Raw genomic sequence first — 24,114 nt, forward strand, 5'->3', positions numbered from 1 at the left:
ATCTTGGCTAAAACAGAATGCGTCTGGGTAGCCGGGGACTCTCTAGAATGGAGCTGGGTCACAGGTACTCAAGCTGCCAGGCCTAACTACCTGGTACATGATTAATAAACTAGAGCAAAGACTTGGGCTGCCTAAAATATAGATGTATTTAATACAGATACGTAGAGAGATATATAGATATACATCGTTTAGCTTGGGTATCAAGGAAGCCTACAAGTTAGGGTTCCCTCAAGGATCGTTAGACTAAAATTCTTATGTTAACAGTTGACAACCTTTTAGAGGTGCTAAGATGCCCTTTCTCTTAGTGGGAAGGGGAGAGAAACAATTCATCAACTGGAAAGGGGTCCCAAAAGGCCTCATTGCCCACAGACTCTCACCCTGGTACCATTCTGCCTCCTTTTCTCTGGGTAGACATCAGTGGAGAATCAAGACAGTGCTGTGGTAGGGTTGGGAAAGTACTGATAAGAATGTTCAATCCTGTTGTTTAACTTGGAGAGAGTTGCTCTATCTCCTATGTACTCTAGCCTTTTGTTTATTTCTTTTTCTGTAAGATGAGTAGAGGGAACTAAAATCAGTGTTTCTCAATCTTTAATGTGCACAGGAAACCCCTGAGTTATTGTTAAAAATGCATGTTTTGACACAGAAGGCATGCAGTGGGCAGAGATTCTGCCTCCTAACCAGCTCCCAGGTGAGGCCCAGCTGCTGCTGCTGCTGCTGGTGGTGGTCCACGGTTGGCCATTTGCATTTTTAGAGGACAGATGTGTGTTTAAAGTCCTGCAAGTGCTTGCTTTCATTTAATGCAGATAGGCCCCAGGAGATATAAATCAGTCAATGGCCTTCCAACTCCTGGAAGAGCTCAGTTTTCATGGGTTGGAGCTGACTGAGTTAAGCAGGGAGTTCTGCCCTGGAAGCCCCATGCATGGGGAGTGAAGCTGCGTAGCTAAGGCTCGGTGGGAGCAATGGGGGTGCTGGGCATCTCAGGGGTTCTTGGTGTTTCCGGAATGGAAAGGCCAGGAAGCGAGAGGCAGATAGAAGCAGAAATAGGATAAATACCTCTTACTCTAAAATTGTATCGAGAGCCCTAGATGCTACTTGAAACCTCTTTGGAATAAAGTAAAATAGAAATAAATAAACATTGGTATTTTGTTTTATTGTGTTTTGTATTTTGGTACCACTTTATTTGACTGACCTACATAAGAATTTGGTAAAAAGATATTCACCCCAAATCACAGTTGACAGAGCTAAAAGATGACCCTGGGCCAAGTCTGTGGCTAACCCTAAACGCCCTCTTCTGCTCTCTTCTTCATGCTTAGGGGATGTCCAGATCCCAGAGAACTGAAAAACAAGCTTCATTCCCAAGTCCCCCACACTTTTATTCTCTAAGGTGAAAAATGTTTAAGAAAAAACTCAGAAATTTTGACATTAAGTAGAGTACAGGCATTTTAATTATATGCAAACAAAGAAAAAAATCATGACTACATCAAAAGAATTATATTAATAACACAAAATCAAAGCATATTTCCAGTTAAATATAGAAAAACTTGTGGGCCCATCAGGACCACAAAACCTGCATCCTCCTCAGATTTCTTGATATATCACACTTGACTAGAGGAATTTGCACAGGAAGAGGAAATTCAAAGTTGGAATAGAAGTAGAGAAAATAACCTACAGACCTTTTGTGTTTGTTTGTTTTGTTGGGTCTTTTGATGACTTGAAGCTTGAATAATATCCAGCAAGGATACATATTAAGGGAAAACTATTCCATTAAAAATATTTCGATAAACTACCTTCCCCTGTTAAATATACACATACTTCTTTAAAATTGGGGGAGAAGTAAATTGATCATTTAGAAGGCAAGTTATTAAACTGAAATGACTTTTGAGATTTTTCTAAATGACAAATTAGAGACATCATCCAAACATCTATGGGTCCAAAAACTCTTCTTCCCCCCAAACAGCTTTACCTCCAAAAGGCATCAAATATTAAAGGTAACAAAAATACTAGAATACTCCTTGAAAAAACAGCCCCTTTATTAATAATCCAATTGGCCAGAAAGACAAATGAGTAGAAAATGTCATGTCTAAAGGGAACATGACCCACCTATGACCCACCTATTTTATATACGGGAAATCAAAGAGCTGGGAAGAATCACTACTTAGAAATAACTACACATACATGATCTTTTATATGCATCCCCCTGTAAGAGGAGATTCTCTAGGTTGAAAAAATAATTTTCTGGTCTCAATTTACCCATTTGAGCTCAACATTTCCCCGCTGTAGCTCGTGGGAAGACCAGGCCAGCAGGAAACAAGTTTTGAGTTGAAAATCCTCTTTTATCTGCCACCTCCAACCCCTAAGCCCTTGCTCTTCTATAAGGTAACAGATCCTTAAAATGTCAGTCAGAAATTACAGACATGCATTTTTTGGTCACTTTTGCTCTTTTCTTTATTTTTGGTGTTTTCTTTCTATTTGCAGTTTTAACCAATGTATTACTCGCAGAAGAAGTCAATATCCTGGAAAAAAACAAAAACAAAAAAGATTGAACTGAATAGGCTAGGCTAAAAAACAGATGTAGATTCTGTATTTAAAACCATATCTAATCAGAGACATTTGAATTTCAAGTAAGTAAAGGTTGACCCCCCAAAAATATGAAATAATTACCACTTTAAGTCAAAAACTACTTACAATGAAGGTCCTCAAATGAACCTTTAATTTATGGTTATCTGACAGATTTCAGCTTAACGCTAAGAAGTGATGACAACTGAGTCCCATTTGTGTAGGATGGGCAGTGTTTGAAGCACAGCAATTAGCTCCAGGAGAATCACTTCAAAACAAGCATCTTGCAAAGTAGCTCAGAAAGCATCTTTTATTTCTGTCCTGAGTTTACAGGACCCCGGGGCATTAGGAAGAGTATAATTTTATTTCATACATAAATAGAATCTATTTACCACAAAAATAAGACATTCAAAGATTGTTTTAGAATATTTTGATTTGATCAAAAACATGTGATAATTTTTTTCTCAGTCTATCTTTAGTGAAAACCGTCAGTAAGAGTCAGTTAGTACTGACTTTGGTTTGTTTCTTTGTTACATAGACTGCTTTGCAAGATAACTCGCATCTAAAACAAAAGAGGTACTGTATTGTATACTTGAAATTTGCTAAAAGGGTAGATCTTAATGTTTTCACACACACACAGACACACAAAGGTAACTGTGAGATGATGTATCTGTTAACTAGCTTGATTGTGATGATCATTTCACAAGGTATATCAAAACATAATGTATGCATTAAATGTATGCAATTTTTATCTGTCAATTATAACCCAATGAAGCTGAAAAAATAAAGAAAAAAGATGAGACAAAAAAACAGTAAACTGAAATAAGACGAAAGGCGGTGGTATACAGAAAGTTTACTCATCTTTCAACGTTGACAATAGTTATACATAGTCCCCCAAACCTCACTCTCTCAGAAAAATCGTCATTGAAAGTTGGGGGCTTTGTTCTATACATCTTGTAGGTTGCATGATTCATTTTTGACACCAGTCTATGTTGCCCCAAGATCTGAGTCCTTGTCTAGTCACTTTTGAGATGCTTACCGTGGTGGGAACTTCCTTGGTAGCTTCCTGGTACACACGCTGCTCCTTGACCAAGTTGCTGGGGAAATAACCCACGACTCCCATCTCGTCCTGGCCATCACCATAAACCTAAGTGCCCAGAAGAATAGCAATCAGGAAAAAGCTGATGCTGAGTGTCTTCTGAGAAACCCGCAGGCATCCTCTTTGCTGATGGTGAAAATCATAGCTGCCAATACCTCCCTTTCACCCTGGGGTCCAGGGGGCTCTGCGGAAAATCCGAAGTTTACTTGGAGCACTAAGTTAACCCGCAGGAGTTGTGCATCTACTCTTTAGTGGCCCAGCCTTATTTCACTACTTTAGCATGACTTTATTTTATGCAGTCTTGTGAGTTGCCTGAAATCTTTTTTGAACCCATAAATATATAAAGACAGTACATTTTTTAAAGTACTGTAGACACTTATTTTAAATGATGCAAATTTCTCAGTTTTCAACAATTCAAATGAACAGACTTAAAAGGATTTAAATGTAATCCTTCATTAATTTAGAATTCACCTTTAGGGTTGCAGATGAGGACAGAAAATCAACCCTGCTTCATCCCTCCCCAGAGACCACCCCTGTATATTTTAACTGAAAAACGCTGATTCTTTGGAATTAATGAGGGTGCAACGTTTCCTGAAAGAATATTGATACTTAGACTCACTGCCAACACACATGCCTTCTACTTGGCAAATCTCAGACGTTTTCGGATAAGATTCAAATTCTTTGGGATGTTCAAGCCCCCATGTATTTGACTCTTTTTTTGCCAAAATATCACATTAACCTACATTTGGTTTTGTTATGAAATTGATCTTTCTTTCTTTAAAGTGCAATAATAGCAACTATACCTGAATTTTTGCATTTCCATCTATAATCGCTACATGGTTCTTAACAGCTAGTATTAAGCATTAAAATAGGTTGAAGTGTTCATTTTAAATTATCTCATCTTACACTGCCAGCCCAAAATTCTCCAGCTTCGTTTTCTTTTACCAGCTTTGAGTACACATAGATCTGCTGCCCTTTTTTAACATTAATGAATCTACAGTCCGGGGCATTATAATCTTCTTGAGCTCTAGCCAGAGAAATAGTATCTGGAAGAAAAAATAAATAAATGATTACATTTTAGGCTCCTGAATTTTATAACAGTAAAAGGCAGTGTGTATTAGAAAAACTAGGAAATCAGAGTGACTGATAATTTCCAGTTTACAGCTGGTGTCTATACAAGAGAAAGAAGACAGCCAAGATATTAAAGCTGCAACAAAACTCAGCCAAGTGAATTCTCCATAGTAAGACACCAAAATGCAGACCAGAAGAAACAAAGTTGATAATATACACATCGGAGAAGACTCACTTCAAAGTACAATTCAATTTTATGCTATTAGTGGATATATTTTCCATTATGTAATAGAAAGATAATGAAAAGCATAAAAAAATCCTTACAGACACACTCATCATCTGCACAGAGCTTCTTGGAAGCTAGACGGTCCATAAATATTCCATGCACAGCACACACAGCCACAAGACCCGGGAGGAAAAGTAACAATATTCTTGCCATCTTCCTTTTTTCTGTTTTACCTTAACCTCTTACTGGAAGCGGGGACTGACTCCAGTGGTTCCTCCTGCCTTTTATGTGAAAGCCAGACCTCTGGGTAAATACTCTGGCCAATTAGAAGGGCCTACCACCCCTCTGTTTTCATAACAAGCTACCCGGTTTCAGGAGCTATTTAGCATCTGATTTTCTAAACAGAGTCAAACTCTGTGTCTTTCTACACACAGATAATATCCAAAATGGTCCACTATTGTTAATGCTGCTTTAGCAGTGGTTTATTGTATCAATCAGCAGGGCTTTGCTGAGAGGACTATGAGAATTTCAAACCATTTTTCGTTTTAACTCACTCCTAATTCTCTTTCAGCTTATGAGCAAAAACAGACCAGCTGTAGGATCTGTTGACAATGTGAGATCTATAGCACAAATAATTTTGATTTAAACAAATTCAGTTAATAAATCTGGACTTACATAACAGATAAATAAATTAAGGATTCTTATGTTTATAAATCTTTCATGGTAGAATTCTTAGAAGGCATGCCTGTCCCAGGCCAAAGATGAATTCTAACATACTAGTTGATGCCACATTCAGACCCTACCAGTGGGGAAAGAGACAGGTGGGTTGGGAGAAATGGGCCAATCTTTCCCCTACCTGTTCTCTCTAAGACTTTCGCAATTCAGTCTCAAATGCTCAAGGGTGACAAGTCAAAGAGAAGAGAGTGAAGTTACAAGTTTATGTTACCCCGAACTTCCTACTTCTGAGCATGTTTCCTATGGTGAGAGGAGCACTCCTAGAGGCACCAAAGTGGACCAGTACCTAGCTCCATCTATTCAGCAAATACTTACTGAGCACTTACTGTGCCAGGTATTGCTCTGGGCACTCAAGATATAGCAGTACATTTTTAAAAAGATTTTGGCCCCAAGGGTTGCTTTCTATTAGAAGAGAGAGACAGTAAGTTACTGCTTTTTATAGGGTGTTTGAGGCTGGCATCTCTCCCATCATGTGGCCCTTCCCCTGTTGTTATCCATTGCTTCTAGAATAGAGATCCCTGTCAGGATGCCCTCTCCACCTTGGTTGATGATATAACTTCAGAGCAGTGGCTTCTCCCCCAACCCCAAACTCGTAACCTCATAAAATGAGGGACAAGAACTTAACTTACTAAATAACTTGGTGCAAAACAATTTTCCAAGGGATAAATTGGTAAAGCAAAATATAATAAAAACTTTTTTTTGTCTTGGGTATATGTGTGTGTGTGTGATAGGGTTTTATTGCTTTGTTTGAGTGTGTCTGTGTGTGTATGTAGAAGAGTTTTGGTGTGGGTATGGGTGTGGGTATGTGTGGCTGTGTGTGTGTGTGTGTGACTTTCAAGGGAGGATCTTTTATATAGCTGGCCCTGATTGGAAAGTTTGCTTTATTCAATACCTTCATTATAGACAAGGAAACAGGCACAGCAAATGCCAGAGTGGTCTTTTTGTTTTTTGTTGCTTTTTTTTTTTTTTTTTTTTTGAGATAGAGTCTTGCTCTGTCTCCCAGGCTGGAGTGCAATGGTATGATCTCAGCTCACTGCACCCTCCGCCTCCAGGGTTCAAGCAATTCTCCTGCCTCAGCCTCCCGAATAGCTGGGATGGCAGGTGTGCACCATCATGCCCAGCTAATTTTTGTATTCTTAGTAGAGGCAGGGTTTCACCATGTTGGTCAGCCTGGTCTCAAACTCCTGACCTCAAGTGATCCGCCCTCCTCAGCCTCCCAAAATGCTGGGATTATAGGCATGAGCCACCGCGCCTGTCCTGGAGTGGTCTTTTTGAACCATCCTATCTAAAGGTTACCAGAGGGATCATGGTTCGGTGCTGTTTCAGTTCATCACTGTCAACTTAGAATTGACAAATTAGAATAAATCATTTATTTCCTGTTTCACATCAAGGAAAGATTGAATTCGAAATTATTTTTGAAAGCAGAATGCCTCTGCGATTTTTCCGCTATAGTCAAGCTAAAGGTCTAAATTTCTGGGAAAACTAAAGCATTGATTAAATCTTCTTAATCCTGATTGTGCAGCTGTTTTATGGACTGTTCCAGTCTCAAACCAGCCCTCAGCATAGGACAGTTAAAAGACAATTGTCATTTAAGAGGCATTTGAAGAAATGGGGACTGCAAAAACTCCCCATTGGGGAGCATATAGAGACCCTCCAAAGCAAAATAAAATGATGAAAAACAAAAAGCAAAATGTGACATTCAAACTATCACGACTTAGAAAATCAGGCTAATGCTAATGTGAAGCCATTATTGGACATTTGAAGGTGAAGAAATAAAGTAACGATTTAACCAAGCCTTCTGAGTGCAGCCTGCGAAAGCTTGTGATGTTATGGCATTCTAAAGTGGCAGAGACAGGACAGAAGTTAGAGGCTTCTTGGTAAAATTGCAGGCAAATAGGAATTTGAACTTGCAATAATTCAGCAAGTAGCTGTGTCTGGCAGTTGTGCCGAAGACACTGGGGCCAATGGGGGTTCAGTAAGGGTTCTGGCCCCAGTTTGCATACTTGTTCCTCTAGATTTTCAGATGTATTCTCCAAACATTTAATCCCTAAATGACATTTTTCCCCTTCAGTTCCTAAATTAGATTCTCTGTCTGGAGTTCTTAAATGGAGGCCATGGTTCCTTTAGGCTCTAAGCATGGACTCGGTGAAGTGCAGGCAACCTCCTTGTCATGGCCTACAAGCTCCTGTAGGATCAGGCGCCTCTACCTCTGGGATTTCACCTCTTGCTCTCTCCTCTACTCGCTCTGTTCCTCCCATACCAGTTCTGTCTTTTGAAAACACTAAACTCATTACTGCTTCAGGCACTCTGAACTTACTGCCTAGGATGCTTTTCCCCAGATACTAGCATTCAGGTCCCTGGCCAAGATGCCTCCATAGACACAACAATTTAAAAGAGCCACTTCAAACCTTCCTCCACCCAATCCCTGTATCACGTGGCTGCCATACACTGTCCTGAGGCACGTATCATAGCTGACATGCCTGCTTTATTTACTTGGTGGTGGTTTGTCTTCCAACACTATAATGAAAGCTCCACAAGGCAGGGATCTTTGCTATCTTGTTCCTCACTCTGTCATTAGCACCCGGAAAAGATACTTGGTGTGCATTAAATAGGTATTCACTGAATGAATGCACAATTGCTCTGAAATTGTATGCATAGGGGTGTGTGTGTGTGTATATGTGTGTGTGTGTGTGTGTGTGTATGTATGTATGTATTTTTCCCCTGGGCAAAGTCCCTGGCTTTAAAAAGAGATTGATAACACCTCTAAGAGTCATTTAATAAATCATCAGGGTAGAAATTCTGGGGTCTTGCAACTTGCCACCAAAACATGGTCCCCAGAGCAGTAACTCTGACATCACTTTATAGAAATGAAGTTTCTCAGACCTCACCCCCGAGACACAATCTTAAATCTACATTTTAACGAGATACTCAAGTCACTTGTATGCACATTAACATTTGAGAAGTACTGTTCCCAGGAAAGTAAAATACCGTAATTTCAGCTCACATTCTTCATAAGGTCTTGGCTGGATATATTTTCAAGGGAAAACAAATGCCTGTTAAATACTCAAACAGAAGATACTATAAGGCTTAAAGTTTAAAATGGAGTTTTGAATCTCCTGCAACTGAGGTAGGAGACCAGCAGAACTTGTTTTCTGGTAACAACCCTGCTGACCAGAACAGGATCTGGTCCAGGCAGTATAAAGTGAAGAAACCAGCAGGGACAAGGAGATGTCAAGGGAAGCAATCCTCAGCTGTCTTCATCGTTCATTAGCATAACCCACTCCCATAGTGCCATGACAGTTACAAATGCCATGGCAACAACCTGGAAGTTACTGTCACTTTCCATGGCAATGACCCAGAAGTTACCACCCCTTTCCTACAAAGTTCTAAATAATCTGCCCCTCAATTTGTATTGAGCCTCCCCCTTAATTTGCATGTAACTAAAAGTGAGTTTAACTGGGTGTAAATGCAGTTGCCAAGAGCCAGTACTTTGCCAACTCTGGGCACACTGTGTATGAATTAGCCCTGCTCTGCAAGAGGCAGTACTATTTACCCAAAGACTGTTGTTTAACACCACCAGCTCACCCTTGAATTCTTTCCTGGGTGAAGCCAAGAACCCTCCTGGGCTAAGCCCCAAGCTTGAGGCCTGCCTGCCCTGCATCACAACCATTTCCAGATCTAACATTATCCTCTATTTATCAATATACTGCTTTTGAAAACACCATTTGAGCCAATGATCTATTATACCCTACTTCATGAAAGTAGAAACCTGCTTTGTTAGTTCTTAACCTTGGGTGACAATGGAATCACCCTGGGGGGTTGGGTTATAAAAATATTGATGACTAGGCTTCATCCCTGGAGACTAATTGATCTGGGGTGTAGATTGAGCACAGGTATTTGAAAATGGCTACCAGATGATTCTAATATGCAGCCAAAGTTAAGAACCACTATATTAAATAACATCTACTCCCTTCAATCATTCCTCAAAACTCACATTCCCAAAGATGGGTGAGATAGGGAAGGTCAAAAGATCTTAGTTTGATCAAAACCTCTTTAAAGCATTGCTAACTCCTTTTTCCTTTCCCCTGCTCCTTATTGAAGGATTACTTTATAGAGTTTGATTGCACAGGAAAGATTTGGGAAAATAAGTGAATAGAATATATTGAAGTTAATGGGACTGGTGGAGAAGTGAGTTACACACAGGGGAAGGGGGAAAGCCAGGATGAACTCAACGCTGTTAAGACTGCAGAGACATACTTATACATTCATAGTTTTTAACGTAACTGTGTAGATATATCCAAAGGTAGACAGACTATATAAAATTCACATGATGAAAGACGAGAAGCTGAGGAATCAGCAGGAGGCTAAAGAAACATGACAACTACATGCAACACAATCCTGGATTGGATTATTGAGCCACTATTGGAATACAAACAAAACTTGGATTGGATGATAACATGGGATTATTTCCTGTTTTGTTTGAGACGGGGTTTCATTCTGTTGCCCAGACTGGAGTACAGTGGCATGATCACACATAATTGTAACCTCAACCTCCTGGACTCAAGCAATCCTCCTGCCTCAGCCTCCCCAGTAGTTGGGACTTTAGGCACACGCAACCACATCGAGCTTATTTTTTTACTTTTTGTAGAGACAAGGTCTCACTGTGGCCCCAGCTGGTCTTACATGACCCTCCCACTTCAGCCTCCCAAACTGCTGTGATTACAGGCATGAGCCATCGCGCCCAGCCACAGTTCCTGGTTTTGATGGTCATATTGTGGTTATGTGGGAGGGTGGTCTTGTACTTGACACACATTGAAGTATCATGGAATAATGGGGAATCAGGTCAACGTAACCACAACCTCAAATAGCCCAGAAGCCTAGAAACATTGGTGATTAATTTGAAGTGTTTATGAGAGTTCTGTGTACTATTTCTGCAACTTTTATATAAATCAGAAATTGTATCAAACTAACTTATTACTCTTCTGCTTGAAATCTAACAGAACATATGCCCAGACTTGTATGTAAATGTTTGTAGCCACTTTCTTAATAGCCTCAAATTGGAGAACCCAAATGCCCATTCATTGGTGGAACTGCTGGTATAGGCAACAATAGATACATTTCCAAAGCATTCCAGACAGGGCAAAACTGTTGGGACAGAAAGCAGATCAGTAGTTGACTAGCGCCAGGAGTAGGGGGAAATAGACTGACTGCAAAGGGGTACAAGGGAACTTTTGGGGGTGATGGAATGCTCTGTACTTACGATTATTACATGACTATATACAATAGCCCAAACTCATCAAAGGGAACACTAACATAGGTGAACTTTATTGTATGTAAATTTTCATATTAAAAAATTCTCTAAAATTGTTCCCCATTTCACTCGGATTATAAGCAAATCCTTAAGAAGACCTACACGACCCCTCTTACTATTCACCCCCCTCATTCTCACCCCAGGTGAGCCACCCTGACCTTTCTGCTCTAATACAGCCACTCAAAGCATGGCCAGGCCTGGGCACGGGATCAGTCTGTGAATTACATTCAGTTCTTAGAAAAGTACAGTATCCAAGAGTAAGCAGTTAGAAAATTTATCAGCAATTGACATCACTGTAATATACAAGAGCATGGCCCATTTTCTAGTAATTCACTATTAATATATTTTACAAAAGTACAGGAGCTTGACAACTGGGTTAAAAAAGTTATTCAGGAGAGTCAGACTAAATGTGGCAAAGTTATAGGAAAAAATTTTTCCCCTCTTTATGTATGCATAAGAGTGATGTGATAATCTGTCTACATAAGTCTAAAAGTGGTCTTTCCATAAGTAGACAATAAAAATTCCAAGTGATAAAAGTTTTGTTCAAGGAATAGTAACACAGGAACACCAAAAAAAAAGTACTGTTTTCTTGTTGTTGTTACTATCAATATGTACTATACTTGTAAAAACAAATTGTCCACTTCCGGAGATACCCATGGTTTATTCAGCAGAGGACTGAATCGATAGGCTTAAATATAAATCAAAAGCTAAAGAAAATGGGCTTTGGAAATATTTGAACATTGGTGTCTAAGAATTACAAAGAAGTGGCAAGCTTAGCACTGGCAACTCTTTATTAATCAGCCTATTTGTCTTAAGGGGAAAAAAAAAAAAGACTATAGATAGTAACATTTTTACCCTGGAGGTCTTTCACTAAAGAGGTTGGGCATTAACTTCAAAACAGTCCTGCCTCACGAAGGAAAGAGCATTAAATGCAGTTTGAAGACAGCATTCCCTTTCCGTTTTCTCAGTAAACAGTAAGCACAGCCTTTATTTAATACTGAATGAAGAAAACCTATGGAATCCCTACTACCAGCAAAATAATATATTCATTTCTTAAAAGGATACAAAGATCAAATTTAGATCCCACCTGGATCTCATTTTCTTCTAATACCCAGAACAATCATTGTTACCATTAATACAACAGTCATCTACTAACTTCTGTGATCTAATTCTACTTAACTTTTATTAAAATGGTTCAATGATGTTGTATCATTAGCTCCATCAAAATAACACTAGAAAAGCATCCTATTACACAATTTTGTAAACCTTAAGTGTGTTCTAGACCAGAACAGTCATTTGATGATAGGGCAATGAGTCAATAAAGAAAGCATTATATACACAGAATACAAAGTTTATTGTACAAAATTAAGGTCTTCGTATTTCATAGTTCACCAAGGCTAAAGAAACACTGGATAATTTAAGTCCTTCACAAAAATTTCACTTTTACTCCCCCTAATCTCTAACTATTAAAATGACCCAGCCAAATGTTATCAAAACAAACACTATAAATAACACCAAGTCCTTTAAAGACGACTGTCCCAAATGTTATTTCTTGGCATAGGTGATCTTCATAGCATGGGACGGTGTGATCTTAAATCCCTGTAAAGCATCCCTGGCAGCTCCAGCCTGCCCATCATTTTCAAATTCAACAAAAGCAATGTCATGCCTCCCTGGTACCAGACGCACTTCCTTGAAGCCAGGGAACCTATAAAGAAGGAAAACAATTGACGTATACAGCAAGTACATAAATGTTGGCTTTGTGTTAAAATTTGTTAAGCAACTTCCTAATACTAGTCCAAGAAAAATAACCATACCCTAACCAAGAATACTGAGTAGATGGAAGAGCCTAAAATATAATTAACACCATGGAGGAACTGCAAGAATAAACTAATTCTATTTTATATTATATCAAAGCTTTGTTATTATAGCAATCAGAGTTAAGAATTCAAACATTAGAGGAAATTTAGCTCTTTATTTGCTAAATCGGCAAATTGGCTCCAATTCATGATTCATCCCAGACCAAATCAATGAACCTGTAAGGAATTACTGCTGTGTCATCAATGGATTCAACCCATGGAAGTGCTACTTGTCCTGTGAGGAAGCTCTCAGAAAACAGACTTATTTATGAAAAAACTTACTGATTAAACAGCATGGATAACATCATCTCATTAGTCTCTTCTGGTAAGTTATTAAGGAATAAAATATAGTTTGGAGGGTAATCAGGGACCTATTAAAAAGTAAAAAGGCAAAGTTAGCTTGTAAGTTTAAACAGCATCGTAAGCTAGGCACGTGAAATCTTACTACATCAAACAATAAAGCTGAAAAACAATGACACTGGAGAAATAAATCAAAACCTTACAGTAACTAAGCAAGGCAGACATTCAAGTCAAGACATTAAAGGTTTGGAAAATTACAAATCTCTTAAGTGTTTCACAGTATATGAAACAGTTATATTTTACATATCTGGAGGTGAGTCGTGATTGGAGAATTTTGTCACCTGGATAACATAATCAAAGATCTTAACAAAATTACACATGGCCAGCAATGTCACCCCTCCATAGCTGGTCACCAAACCCAGTATCAGATACTTGATTCCTCTTTACTATTACTACTTCCCAGCATATTAAACCCCAAAAAAGAAAAAAAACCCACAAAAACGGAACTAGAACGATTACCACTGAGAACCACTGCTTAGGGACTTTTAATGTACTCATTTTTGGCAAGTAAATGAGATATGCACAGCATCTAGTTACATACAAACAAGCAGTAACAAACACTTAGTTTATTAGATATTACTCATTTGATATCCCATCCAGAGGTTATGGGGCACCAGAGAAAGGGTCTTGTATATAAGAAAAGAGCTCTGTCTTCAGGCTACTTTCATTAAAGAGAAAAGAGCAAGTGTAAAAAACAATTAGTGAACAACTCAAGGCTTAGAGGATTAAGTGCTGGCATTTGTGAACTGGACTATAAATGCTGAGGAGATGAAAAATCCAAGTAACTTAAAACAAGAGGAGAAAAACTTCAGTGGTACAGAGAATTCTATGGATTTAAGGATCTTGCCAGACTCCAGCATCTGAAAACAAAAGTATGAAACCATCAGCACATTACTGAGGCTTTCTCTTTGAGGTACATCGTGGGGAGATTTAATACGGAGTCTCCAAAACATTTGTACAAGGAGGCTTTAAAAAAAAAAAAAAGGGGGCTGAAATTTATTTGTGTTCAGGAAGTGCAAAGGTAACTATAAAACTATATGCCCAAAGAGTGTGTGAGTCTCCAGAAAACACTAGCGTTTCAACTAAATGGAATGGAAGAGAGCCCCTGACCCTTCCAGTTAACCCTCACCCAGCAACTGTGGAAAGCTTTAGGTACTGCAGGGAAAACAAAAATGTTTGCTCCCAGCCCTCGCAGAGTTTAAAGTCTATCATTTTGATTCTGTCACTGATTCATTATGGAAAACAAGAAATAAAGTCAGGTGTTGTTTTCTCCCTCTAAAAAGGAATTAAAATGTTCTCCAGGAGTGAGATTTTACATTACAGTGGGGACAATTTAACACACTATGTCTTGCAGATGAAATCATTTTGTTTTTGGAGACATGCAAATTGTTGTATACTACTGTTGTAATTTTTACAATCTTATTTTAAGGTAAGCACGACATGGAAAAAAAATTACCTGAGGATTTGGTGTTGTATTTCCTTGGGTATTAGCTGAATTTGGAGTTCCCTAAGCAAAAGAAATAGGGAGAGTTTAAATATCCAATCCCTCCAAAAAGGCAGCAGGTAATTATATTTATAAATACTGCATTAAAAATAACATTAATTCCAACAGATAGCCTTCTTATTCCATCTAATTTTACTTTTAAGAATTTATATCTTAACACTGACTCAAACATTCATGTTCTTAATTTGTCGGTTATTTTTGTTAAGGCTAGCCCTAAACTTTAAATAGTATATTATAAAATTTAACCTCTTAGCTTTAAAATTATGAAGAAATATATAACAGAAAACCAAGGTCTAGTCTTACTTTTAAAAACAGCTGGACATGAGTCATTTAGTAAAACTGACTTTTAATCACTTTCAATCCAGAAGTAATTACTTTTTGGTAAATTTCACTTTTCTTTTTTTTTTTTTTGAGATGGAGTCTTGCTCTTGTCGCCCAGGCTGGAGTGCAATGGTGTAATCTCGCCTCACCATCACCTCTGCCTCCTGGGTTCAAGTGATTTTCCTGCTTCAGCCTCCTGAGTAGCTGGGATTACAGGCATCCACCACCACGGTCGGCTAATTTTTTGTATTTTTAGTACAGACGGGGTTTCACCATGTTGGCCAGGCTGGTCTCGAACTCCTGACCTCAGGTGATCCACCCACCTCAGCCTCCCAAAGTGCTGGGACTATAGGCATGAGCCACCATGGCGCCCAGCAGTTAATTTCACTTTTATCTGGTATTTCAAATTATATTTTGTATTACTGAATTGTTCAAAGAAAGACACTTTGAGTGAAGTACTCATGATTAAAAATAATAACTACAGTGTTATTTATAGGCAGCAAAACTTGAGAAATAAACCAAAAGGTATTAACATATTTTAGAGAATGATGGAATTAAATGCCATACAAATTTAAAATTGCTTAATATAAATCTGCATATGTTAAGGTTTATATTTTGTTTCTTAATACTGAATTTTAGAAGTCAACCATTCTAGCTTCTTAAAACCACCTTTTAAACACACATTTATGCACATATACAGACAAGCCTAAGATCATTCCTCACCTGTAAGACAAGCATCTATCAAGTTTTTAACAGCAAGACAAACAGGAACTTTTTTGGTCTATCTTACCTGGCCAGGTTTTTTGTTTGTGGTTGTTGCAGTCTGTTCCACAGCTTTGGCTTTTTTCTTTTCTTTCTTCTTTTCTTTGTCAGCAAAAGTTCCACGCATTTTAGATATTATATCCGAATCTGTTTTTGCATACTGTATTCGCTGTTTTAATTATTTGAAAACAGGTTACTTCTCATGCTGAAGGATGTTTACACTAGTCATTAATATTTCAAATTTCATTACGCAAATACACTACAAGCTAATTTTAAACACATCCTTAAGGAAATCTGTCAAAATATACTGAGTGCCAAATGGAAATAAACTGTGGGATATAATTCATAATTTAGACAAAGTAAGATTCAAGTGTGTTTATTAGATTAAAAAACCCGGCCGGGCGCGGTGGCTCAAGCCTGTAATCCCAGCACTTTGGGAGGCCGAGACGGGCGGATCACGAGGTCAGGAGATCGAGACCATCCTGGCTAACACGGCGAAACCCCGTCTCTACTAAAAAATACAAAAAAAACTAGCCGGGCGAGGTGGCGGGCGCCTGTAGTCCCAGCTACTCGGGAGGCTGAGGCAGGAGAATGGCGTAAACCCGGGAGGCGGAGCTTGCAGTGAGCTGAGATCCGGCCACTGAACTCTAGCCTGGGCGACAGAGCGAGACTCCGTCTCCAAAAAAAAAAAAAAAAAAAAACACCCATACATTTTCGTGTGAGAAACATAGGACTTTGAAATATCTGTGCCACGGCTTCTCTCCATTTAATCAAAGAACAGAGAAAACTGCATTGAAGCGTTAAAGGGACAAATGAGTGGGCTCCACCAGCGGGCTTTGGAATCCAGAACTGTTCATATCTCCTCGGTGACTGGGAATCCAGCTCAAGACCAGCTATTCTAATCCAGAGGTTTTCAACAAACAACATATAAAACAAACAAAAGCAAAACTGCTCAGCTTGACATAGAACTGGGCTCCAGAGCCCAGTGGAGGCCAAATGCCCTTTTCTCTCCAAACCTACCCGCACCCCACAATCACAGAGGGAGCACCTGGGGATGCGATTTGAGGGAGCACCCGGGGATGCAATTTGAGGGAGCTTGGGAAAAAGAAAGAAAATCACTGTTTTAGACTAATGCTGTTTTACAGATAGAATAGGCCCACAGAACACTAGGGCTAGTGTGGCAGAGCCCCCACAGAACAACTTTTCTGGCAGAAAATTAGATGGAAAATTTCTTTTAAACCATTTTTAATAAGTTTATTTGAATTTTTTTTTCATTTTTCAGAATTCTAAACATCATAAATTTGGGGCCTTAAATATAACTTTTTTGCATGGTAACTTTTTGGATGTACTGCTCTGAGTTGTAACACTTGTATAGATTAATGTATCTACCACCACAAACAGGACACAGGGCAGTTCTATCACCTAAAAATCCCCTCATGCTTCCCCTTTGTTACCCCATCCCTCCTCTTCCAAACACTCATCTGTTCTCTGTCCCTGCTGCCCTTTCCAGAACGTCACACAGATAGGATCATAAATCACGCAACCCAGAGGCTGCCTTCCTTCAGTTGGCATAATGCCTTTGAGATTCATCTATGCCGTTGCATTTAACGGCAAGTAGTATTTCATCATATTGATGTACCAATTTGTTTTACATCATCCAATGAAGGATATTTGGTTTCTAGTTTTTGGCGATTATGAATAAAGCTGCTATAAGCACGTATGTTTAAAAAAACAGATGCACAAAGAACAAAAACAACAACAACAACAAATGTATTGGAGAGTTGCCTTCCCGTTACCAGTGACTCTCAATAGAAGCAATGACGTGTCAATCAGCTGTGGGATGTGTCATATGGAATGTTACTTCCAATAGTTAAAGTACAGAAGACTGGGAATGACTTTCCTTTGAATCTATCACCTTTACGTGAAATGACTTTAACAGCGGAAACAACTTACCAAATTTTAAAATGTTTTAAAAGAAAACAAAAGAATGGAATCACAGATAGTGTGACTGGACCACTTGCATATTCCTTCCATGCTGGCACCAAGAGGCACCTGTTACAACAGGGAAAGGTTCAAAAACTTGTCCAGGATAGCATTTCATCAATTATAGTTTGCATTCCAAATGTCTGGAAAGCAGGTAAAAGCTCTGATGTAGTAGGTCTGGGCGAACCTGGGATTCTGCACTTTTAACAAGCACAAAGGTGGTAATGTTATTGGCTTGGGGACCACACTTTGAGTAGCCCTGGCCTAAAGCATTATCACATAACTATACTCAGCGCCAATGAACTGTCTGAATATTTCTGCCATGAGTTAAACTGTTACCTAGATATGACTATCTGTAATCTCCAACCTCCATTTCAAGCAAACTCTTCCTCCCCGGAGCTGAAAGAATTACTGCCTCTCTGATCAAAATGCAATAATCCTACAAATTACTGCTCTGTAGTAATCCGTACAAATTACTTTGTATAAAATAGGTATGCAAAATTTTATTGCCTTTTATTGTATAACAAGAATTTGATCTTGATCTGAAGAGAACAAGAAACAATTTAAAGTAGTGTGGATTAACAAAGCAGAGAATTTGTCAAAACCAAGATCAATTCTTCCTCTTCTTTTACTTCAGCTAGAGATGACTACACTGGGGAAACAAGAGGGGAAGGAGTAAGCCTAAACCCACACCTCAGAATCCCAGGCTCTTTCTGGCTGGTCTGGGCTGCTGTACCACAGTGGCTCTAAGTGTGCTTATCCCTGCATGCAACTCTGCTAGTCTTGCCATCATCATCTAACCAAAAGGAGACAGGCTGAAGGGTTAGACTAACTTCTGACTTCGTCGTAAGGGTTCCCTCACAACTCCCTTGGATCTGCAACCTTGTGCCTGACCTGAATAGATCTTGGGTGACCTGATTTGTCTGTCCTTATGACCGAGTCACCTGTGAAAATATCTGATCTCAACAATAGCTCTTAGCTGGTTCATTTAAACCAGTGGTTCTCAACCAGAGGTGATTTTGTCTGCCAGGGCACAACTGGCACTAGCTGGACACATTACTCGTTGTTATGCTACTGGCACCCTGTGGGTAGAGGCCAGGGATGCTGTTAAACACCCTGTAATGAACAAGACAGCCCCTGCAACAAAGAATCATTCATTTCAAAACGTCCAAAGTGACAGGGTTGAGAAACCCTAGTCTAGACTAAATACCTGTTAGAGATAAAAGTCTAACCACAACTTAGAGAAGGGCAAGATTTACTTATGCCAAAGTTTTCATGAAGAAGCCCTTAGGAAGACGGTTCTACTTTACTAAGGTACTTTTGGCATTAACTAAATGCCCTTGAATCAGAGAGAGTAATTCTGTTCTGAGTTCCAAGTCATAGCAAATTTTGTTCATTTCTGATCTGGTATGTTGCAGTTAAAACAGAAGAGCAACTAAAACCACAATAAGACATAAACAAGACAGCCCAAAAAACTATTTCCCCTCTTCTAAGATGCTGGAGATTTGGCAGCATCTGTTACCTTTCCGTAGGAAAAGAATGGACCTCCCAAAATGCTTCAATACAATAATCAATCTAATACACTTTTCCCACTAATTTTAAAAAATAATTAGTTGGCAAGGTGAAGCTGGTGCCCAACACAGCAAACCATTTCCTTTCCTGTATCTGAGTAACAGACACATGCAAACTTGTCATCTCCACTTAGCAAAATAGCTCTAAACCCTCTATGGGAAGAAACTGTACTTTCAAGTTAAGGTAATTTTAGATGTAAGCTAAAACCCAGACCCCATGCCGCTGCCAACTGAGATCTCAATTATGGTGTTTCTTCATACTACCATGCGAGACCCACTGGTTTCAGGCAACACCAATTTACTAAAAATTAGATTACACAGATACTATCCCACAGTTTCCTGGGATAAGCCTTTCCACAAAAATGGTGTCTAGTCAGCTGGGAAGTGATGGGAAAAGAAGGGCTGGATAGAGGATGAGAAGAACTTGCTCTAGTAACAGAAAAAAAGGTGCTCAGTCCTGAATTAAACATCGTGGTATAAAACAGCAGTCCTCAATCCTGACTAACATGGTGAAACCCCATCTCTACTAAAAATACAAAAAATTAGCCAGGTATGGTGGCAGGCGTCTGTAGTCCCAGCTACTTGGAAGGCTGAGGTAGGAGATTGGCATGAACCCGAAAGGTGGAGCTTGCAGTGAGCTGAGATCACGCCACTGCACTCCAGCCTGGGCGGCAGAGCAAGACTCCGTCTCAAAAAAATAATAATAATAATAAATAAATAAACAAACAAACAAACCAACCAAACAGGGGTCCTCAAACTACTGTCTGTAGCGAACACTGCCTGTTCTTATCTGTGACTGCTCTTCCTGCTATAAAAGCAGAGTTAAGTAGTAGTTGCAACACAGATTATCTGGCTTGCAAAGCGTAACATATTTACTATCTGGTCCTTTATGGAAAGTTTGCTGACCTGTAATAAAGGAAAAAAAAAATCAAATACTAGCTGTTAGATTAGTTGTCACCTCCTGATGCTGCCGCTGGTTATATTACTATAACCTAGATGAACAATTAAACTTTCTGTGCCTCGTTCTTCATCTGTAAAATGAAGGAATTAGATCAGTGGTCTGTACCACAGTCTGAGCCAAACCCTGCCCATGGCCTGCATGAACTTTTTTTGATAATGTTAAAGGGTTGTTAAAAAACATAAGCACATAAAAGAATAGGTAACAGAAACCACATATGGCCTACAAAGCCTAAAGTATTAGGTACTTCTTTACAGTTTTTGCTGATGCCTGCATTAGACCAAAGAACCAATTTGTTTACACTTCAGAGGTGGTAAAACTGACTCATGCACAGAGCCAGTTAACAGTATAACCAGAATGAAGACCCAGCTCCTCTAAACCCTGGCCTTTGGTTTTTTTGTCCAACACTCCTTCACATCACATTCTAATCTCAGAAAAAAAGCAGTTTGGAATCCACACCCAAGGTACGGTATATTCCCTCAGACATAGAGAACCCCTTGCTTCACACTCTGTGGTCAACCTTATCTAATCCTCTACATCTCTGATTTACATCAAGGGCCTCCTGAGTTTCCCACTTCCTTTCTGTCCCTCCCACAATGCGACCTTCATCCAGCAGCTAGATGTGAATCTCATTATGTCATTCCTGAGTTTAAAACTCTCCATGCATAACCATTTCATTTCCATTGTTATTCCTAAAACCTATGAGTTTAAACCTATCATTTTTCTTTAGATCACTGTTTCATCTAGACTGTGTAGCTTCTGACATATAGTATTTCACTATAGCATTTTCTAAAACTTCAGACTGAATTTCCCCTTTAGCTTCTGACTTTTGTAATGTTTTACAAGTTTACAAACAGGTTTCTTTTCAAGTCTTCCAGGTTATTATTAATTTCTAACTTTTTGAGATAAGACTATTGCCTAGACTGCCGTTAGTTTTTTAAATATTCTACATCTCAATGTATTTTGTTTTCAGCCATCTTAACCGTCATAAATTAAACTCTACTGCTATTGTTTTTCTATAAAAACACATAAACCCAAACACACGTAATTAAAAGCAGAAAGCAACAGCCACAGTTTCAAGCATATTTACAAATCTACTGTACCATCAATATCATTAATTTCTTGATTAAAGTGAAATAATGGAATTGGCTTACCATTGGTTTACCATAAAACGGAAATCCTTGTAACTGTCTCAAAGCATTCGTGGATGAGCCCAGTTCCTTAAATATGACAAAGGCCTGCCCCCTCATCTTCATGGTCTTTAAAGCCACAATGTCCACCACATGACCGAATTGAGAAAACAGGGCATACAGGGATCTCTTCAATTCTGTCCAAATTAGAAAAGAAACAAGTCATTGGTAATAAAATAATGACAAAAGTCTTCATAAAATGATACTGCATTGAGTTGCCTCCCCACCATTCACTTATTTATAGTTATATACATTTAATGTTTATAAAAACATACACTATTCCCATTGGCTATATGTAATTTTAAAAGTCAAATGAAACCATTATATCTATGAGTAGAAACAGACCGTACACACTGTCAATTCCTACCTATTTTTGTTTTTTAAAAGTCTTCAAATCCCTATAGGAAATGGGATAAACCATTATTTCAGGCACTAAGACGACAAGGTGAGAGGTTTTGAGGCAATACAATTTTTAAGACAGTAGTAAATAAACACATTTTAGTAGTGAATAAGTATTTTAAAAAGCACTTACCTTCCTTTTTAATTTTGTCATTCATATTGTTGATATAAATTGTATGGTTTGGTCTGATATCCATGTTTGTGTTAAATTCTTCAGAAGGAGACAGTAAAAAATCTGTTATAAAAAGGAAGGAGTAAATTATACTGGACTGTGGCATAAGGACACAACACAAGAATCATTAACCTTTCACTTCTCTTTCAATCCCAATTGTCAGAAAATGTCAGTTTGGCTGAAGCCTTTAGTGTATCTCCAGCACCTACTAGCCCTCCTTTCCATACAAAAGGAGAAAAGTTTCTCATGCTCAAAACTTGGAGCACCAATACCTCGCCAGATTTTAGTAACACCATTTAATTCAACACATTTATTTTCACACTTACTTTTCACTTATGACAAGTGATATTTTCTTTCCACCTCCTCCATAATTTTAAAATGCAGATTTGAAGAAAAATGACCAAGTAGCAAATGTACATCCAGTGAAAATCATAAGGTTAGACATCAATGGAGTTTGCCAACTACTTCTTGGGTGCACTTACAAAGTCCTACCATACCTATTACTTAATTTGTATACAGTATCACCAAGCTGTCTGGACTCCAAGGTTACCTTTAACCGACTTGAAAGAAGGGAGCTCAATGACAGCAGTGTGGCATGACCGTTAAACTCAGATTCTAGTACCAGCCAGATGTGAATTCAAATCCTATTTATGCTTCTTATTAGCTGTTTGCCTGAGGGAAGTTCCTTATCTGTCAGGTCCTCATCAGTAAAATGAGAATGGTAACAGAACCTACCCAACCGAACTCAGAAGACTAAATGAGTTCTAGCACAGTTTTGCATCAGCGGTTAGCACTTAGAGTAGCTATTATTAACAGCTATTACCAGTTAAGGAACGTGCCTAAGGTCACACAGCTAATAAGCAACAGGCCTGGAAATTCAGCCCTTGCTTTCTCCTCTACACTTCTCTTCCTCGTCTACCACACTATTGCATTTTTTTACGTGGTTTTTACTTGCAAATTGTGAAGTTGCTTGATTTCCTTTGTCCCACATATTCCTTTATCTCACAAATATTTACAGAGCATCCACTGTACGTGAACAGCATTGGATGATTGACAAGGGAAGAGCCTACAAGCAGGGGCTGCACTTGTGCAGGTAACAGGTAAAACGTAACGCTTCTCCAAGCCTTGGGACCCCCTAAATCAAAATCTGGAGAAGCGGCAAGGGTCACAAAGGAGACGACGAAAGGGAAGTGACTGAGGCAGAGGTCAAACTGAAGGTAGGGGGACAAAGGGGAGGCTCTTGCGGGGTTTCATGCGAGGTTTGATCGTGGGCTGGATTGTTACAGGGGCACCCTCAATTACCCGCCACCACCAAAAAGGAACCGCTGGAAGACACCTGAAAGCGCAGTGAACTGTCAACGCCTCGCACGAGCAGACAGACATTATCCTTTACTTCCTAAGCGCAAGCCTCCCGCCTCTCCAGACACAAGCACCTTCGCGCGAGGCCCCCTAACGAAGTCCAAAGGAGCTGCCACGCGATGCCCGGCCCAGAGTCAGCCTCCCATCTCTTCCTCGCCGCCGGCCTACCCCGGTACTCCGAGATCCAAACCGGGGCCAAACGCGTCCCCACCCCAGCTTCGCGCTTCGTCCGCTCCCAGCTGCAACAGGGGAGAAAAGGGCCGAGGAGCCAGAAAAACCGAAACAGCGAAGTAAAAGGTGCACGAACCCACCTAAGGCCTACGCCGTCTCCCTAAGAACCAAAAGCAGGAAACGGAGCCAGGCACCGGAAGTAACGTTGCCACGCTCCTCAATCGAGCGCCCACAAGTCTACAAGCCGAGCGCAGAGCAGATCGATGCTTCCGGGTCTCTGGCGGCCTGGCCTGGTAATCTCTTTGCGCGTGCGTATGCCCTGCGGGCAGGAGAAGAGTCCGGAAATGGAAATGGGGAAAGGGACGGGGTTTGTGGGGACCATGCTGCGAGGGAATAGGGAAGAAGAGTGAATCATTTCCCTTACCACGACCTTGCGAAGCTTTACCCCGCGCAAGAGTGCCTTCCACCTTTACAAATCCTATGTAATTTTACAGGCTGCGCCCCTCATGC

At 39.6% G+C, this 24,114-nt stretch overlaps 2 protein-coding genes across 5 annotated transcripts; both read right to left on the bottom strand.

The window, feature by feature from the left end:
- Positions 1-2,012: 2,012 nt before the first annotated feature.
- OTOR (otoraplin) lies at positions 2,013-5,617 on the bottom strand. The gene is made up of 4 exons (XM_003905096.5): positions 5,051-5,617; positions 4,562-4,701; positions 3,596-3,703; positions 2,013-2,513 (listed from the first exon to the last, which is right to left on the bottom strand). Exons 1-4 carry the CDS (start codon positions 5,163-5,165, stop codon positions 2,490-2,492), a joined length of 387 nt encoding a protein of 128 aa, XP_003905145.1. The 5' UTR covers positions 5,166-5,617; the 3' UTR covers positions 2,013-2,489.
- A 6,154-nt stretch (positions 5,618-11,771) lies between these two features.
- SNRPB2 (small nuclear ribonucleoprotein polypeptide B2) lies at positions 11,772-23,868 on the bottom strand. 4 transcript variants are annotated; one of them, XM_003905094.4, is made up of 7 exons: positions 23,745-23,868; positions 22,036-22,137; positions 21,468-21,640; positions 15,830-15,970; positions 14,671-14,721; positions 13,137-13,225; positions 11,772-12,703 (listed from the first exon to the last, which is right to left on the bottom strand). In XM_003905094.4, the coding sequence occupies exons 2-7, from the start codon at positions 22,097-22,099 to the stop codon at positions 12,544-12,546; spliced, it is 678 nt and encodes a 225-aa protein (XP_003905143.1). In that variant the 5' UTR covers positions 22,100-22,137; positions 23,745-23,868; the 3' UTR covers positions 11,772-12,543. The 4 variants fall into 4 exon arrangements, with proteins under 4 accessions (XP_003905143.1, XP_003905144.1, XP_017800514.1 ...); XM_003905095.4 differs by having other exon boundaries at positions 23,602-23,790; XM_017945025.3 differs by lacking the exon at positions 23,745-23,868 and adding an exon at positions 23,508-23,528.
- Positions 23,869-24,114: the final 246 nt, after the last annotated feature.

This window comes from Papio anubis, chromosome 16, assembly GCF_008728515.1.
Source record: "Papio anubis isolate 15944 chromosome 16, Panubis1.0, whole genome shotgun sequence".
NCBI classification, from domain to species: domain Eukaryota; kingdom Metazoa; phylum Chordata; class Mammalia; order Primates; family Cercopithecidae; genus Papio; species Papio anubis.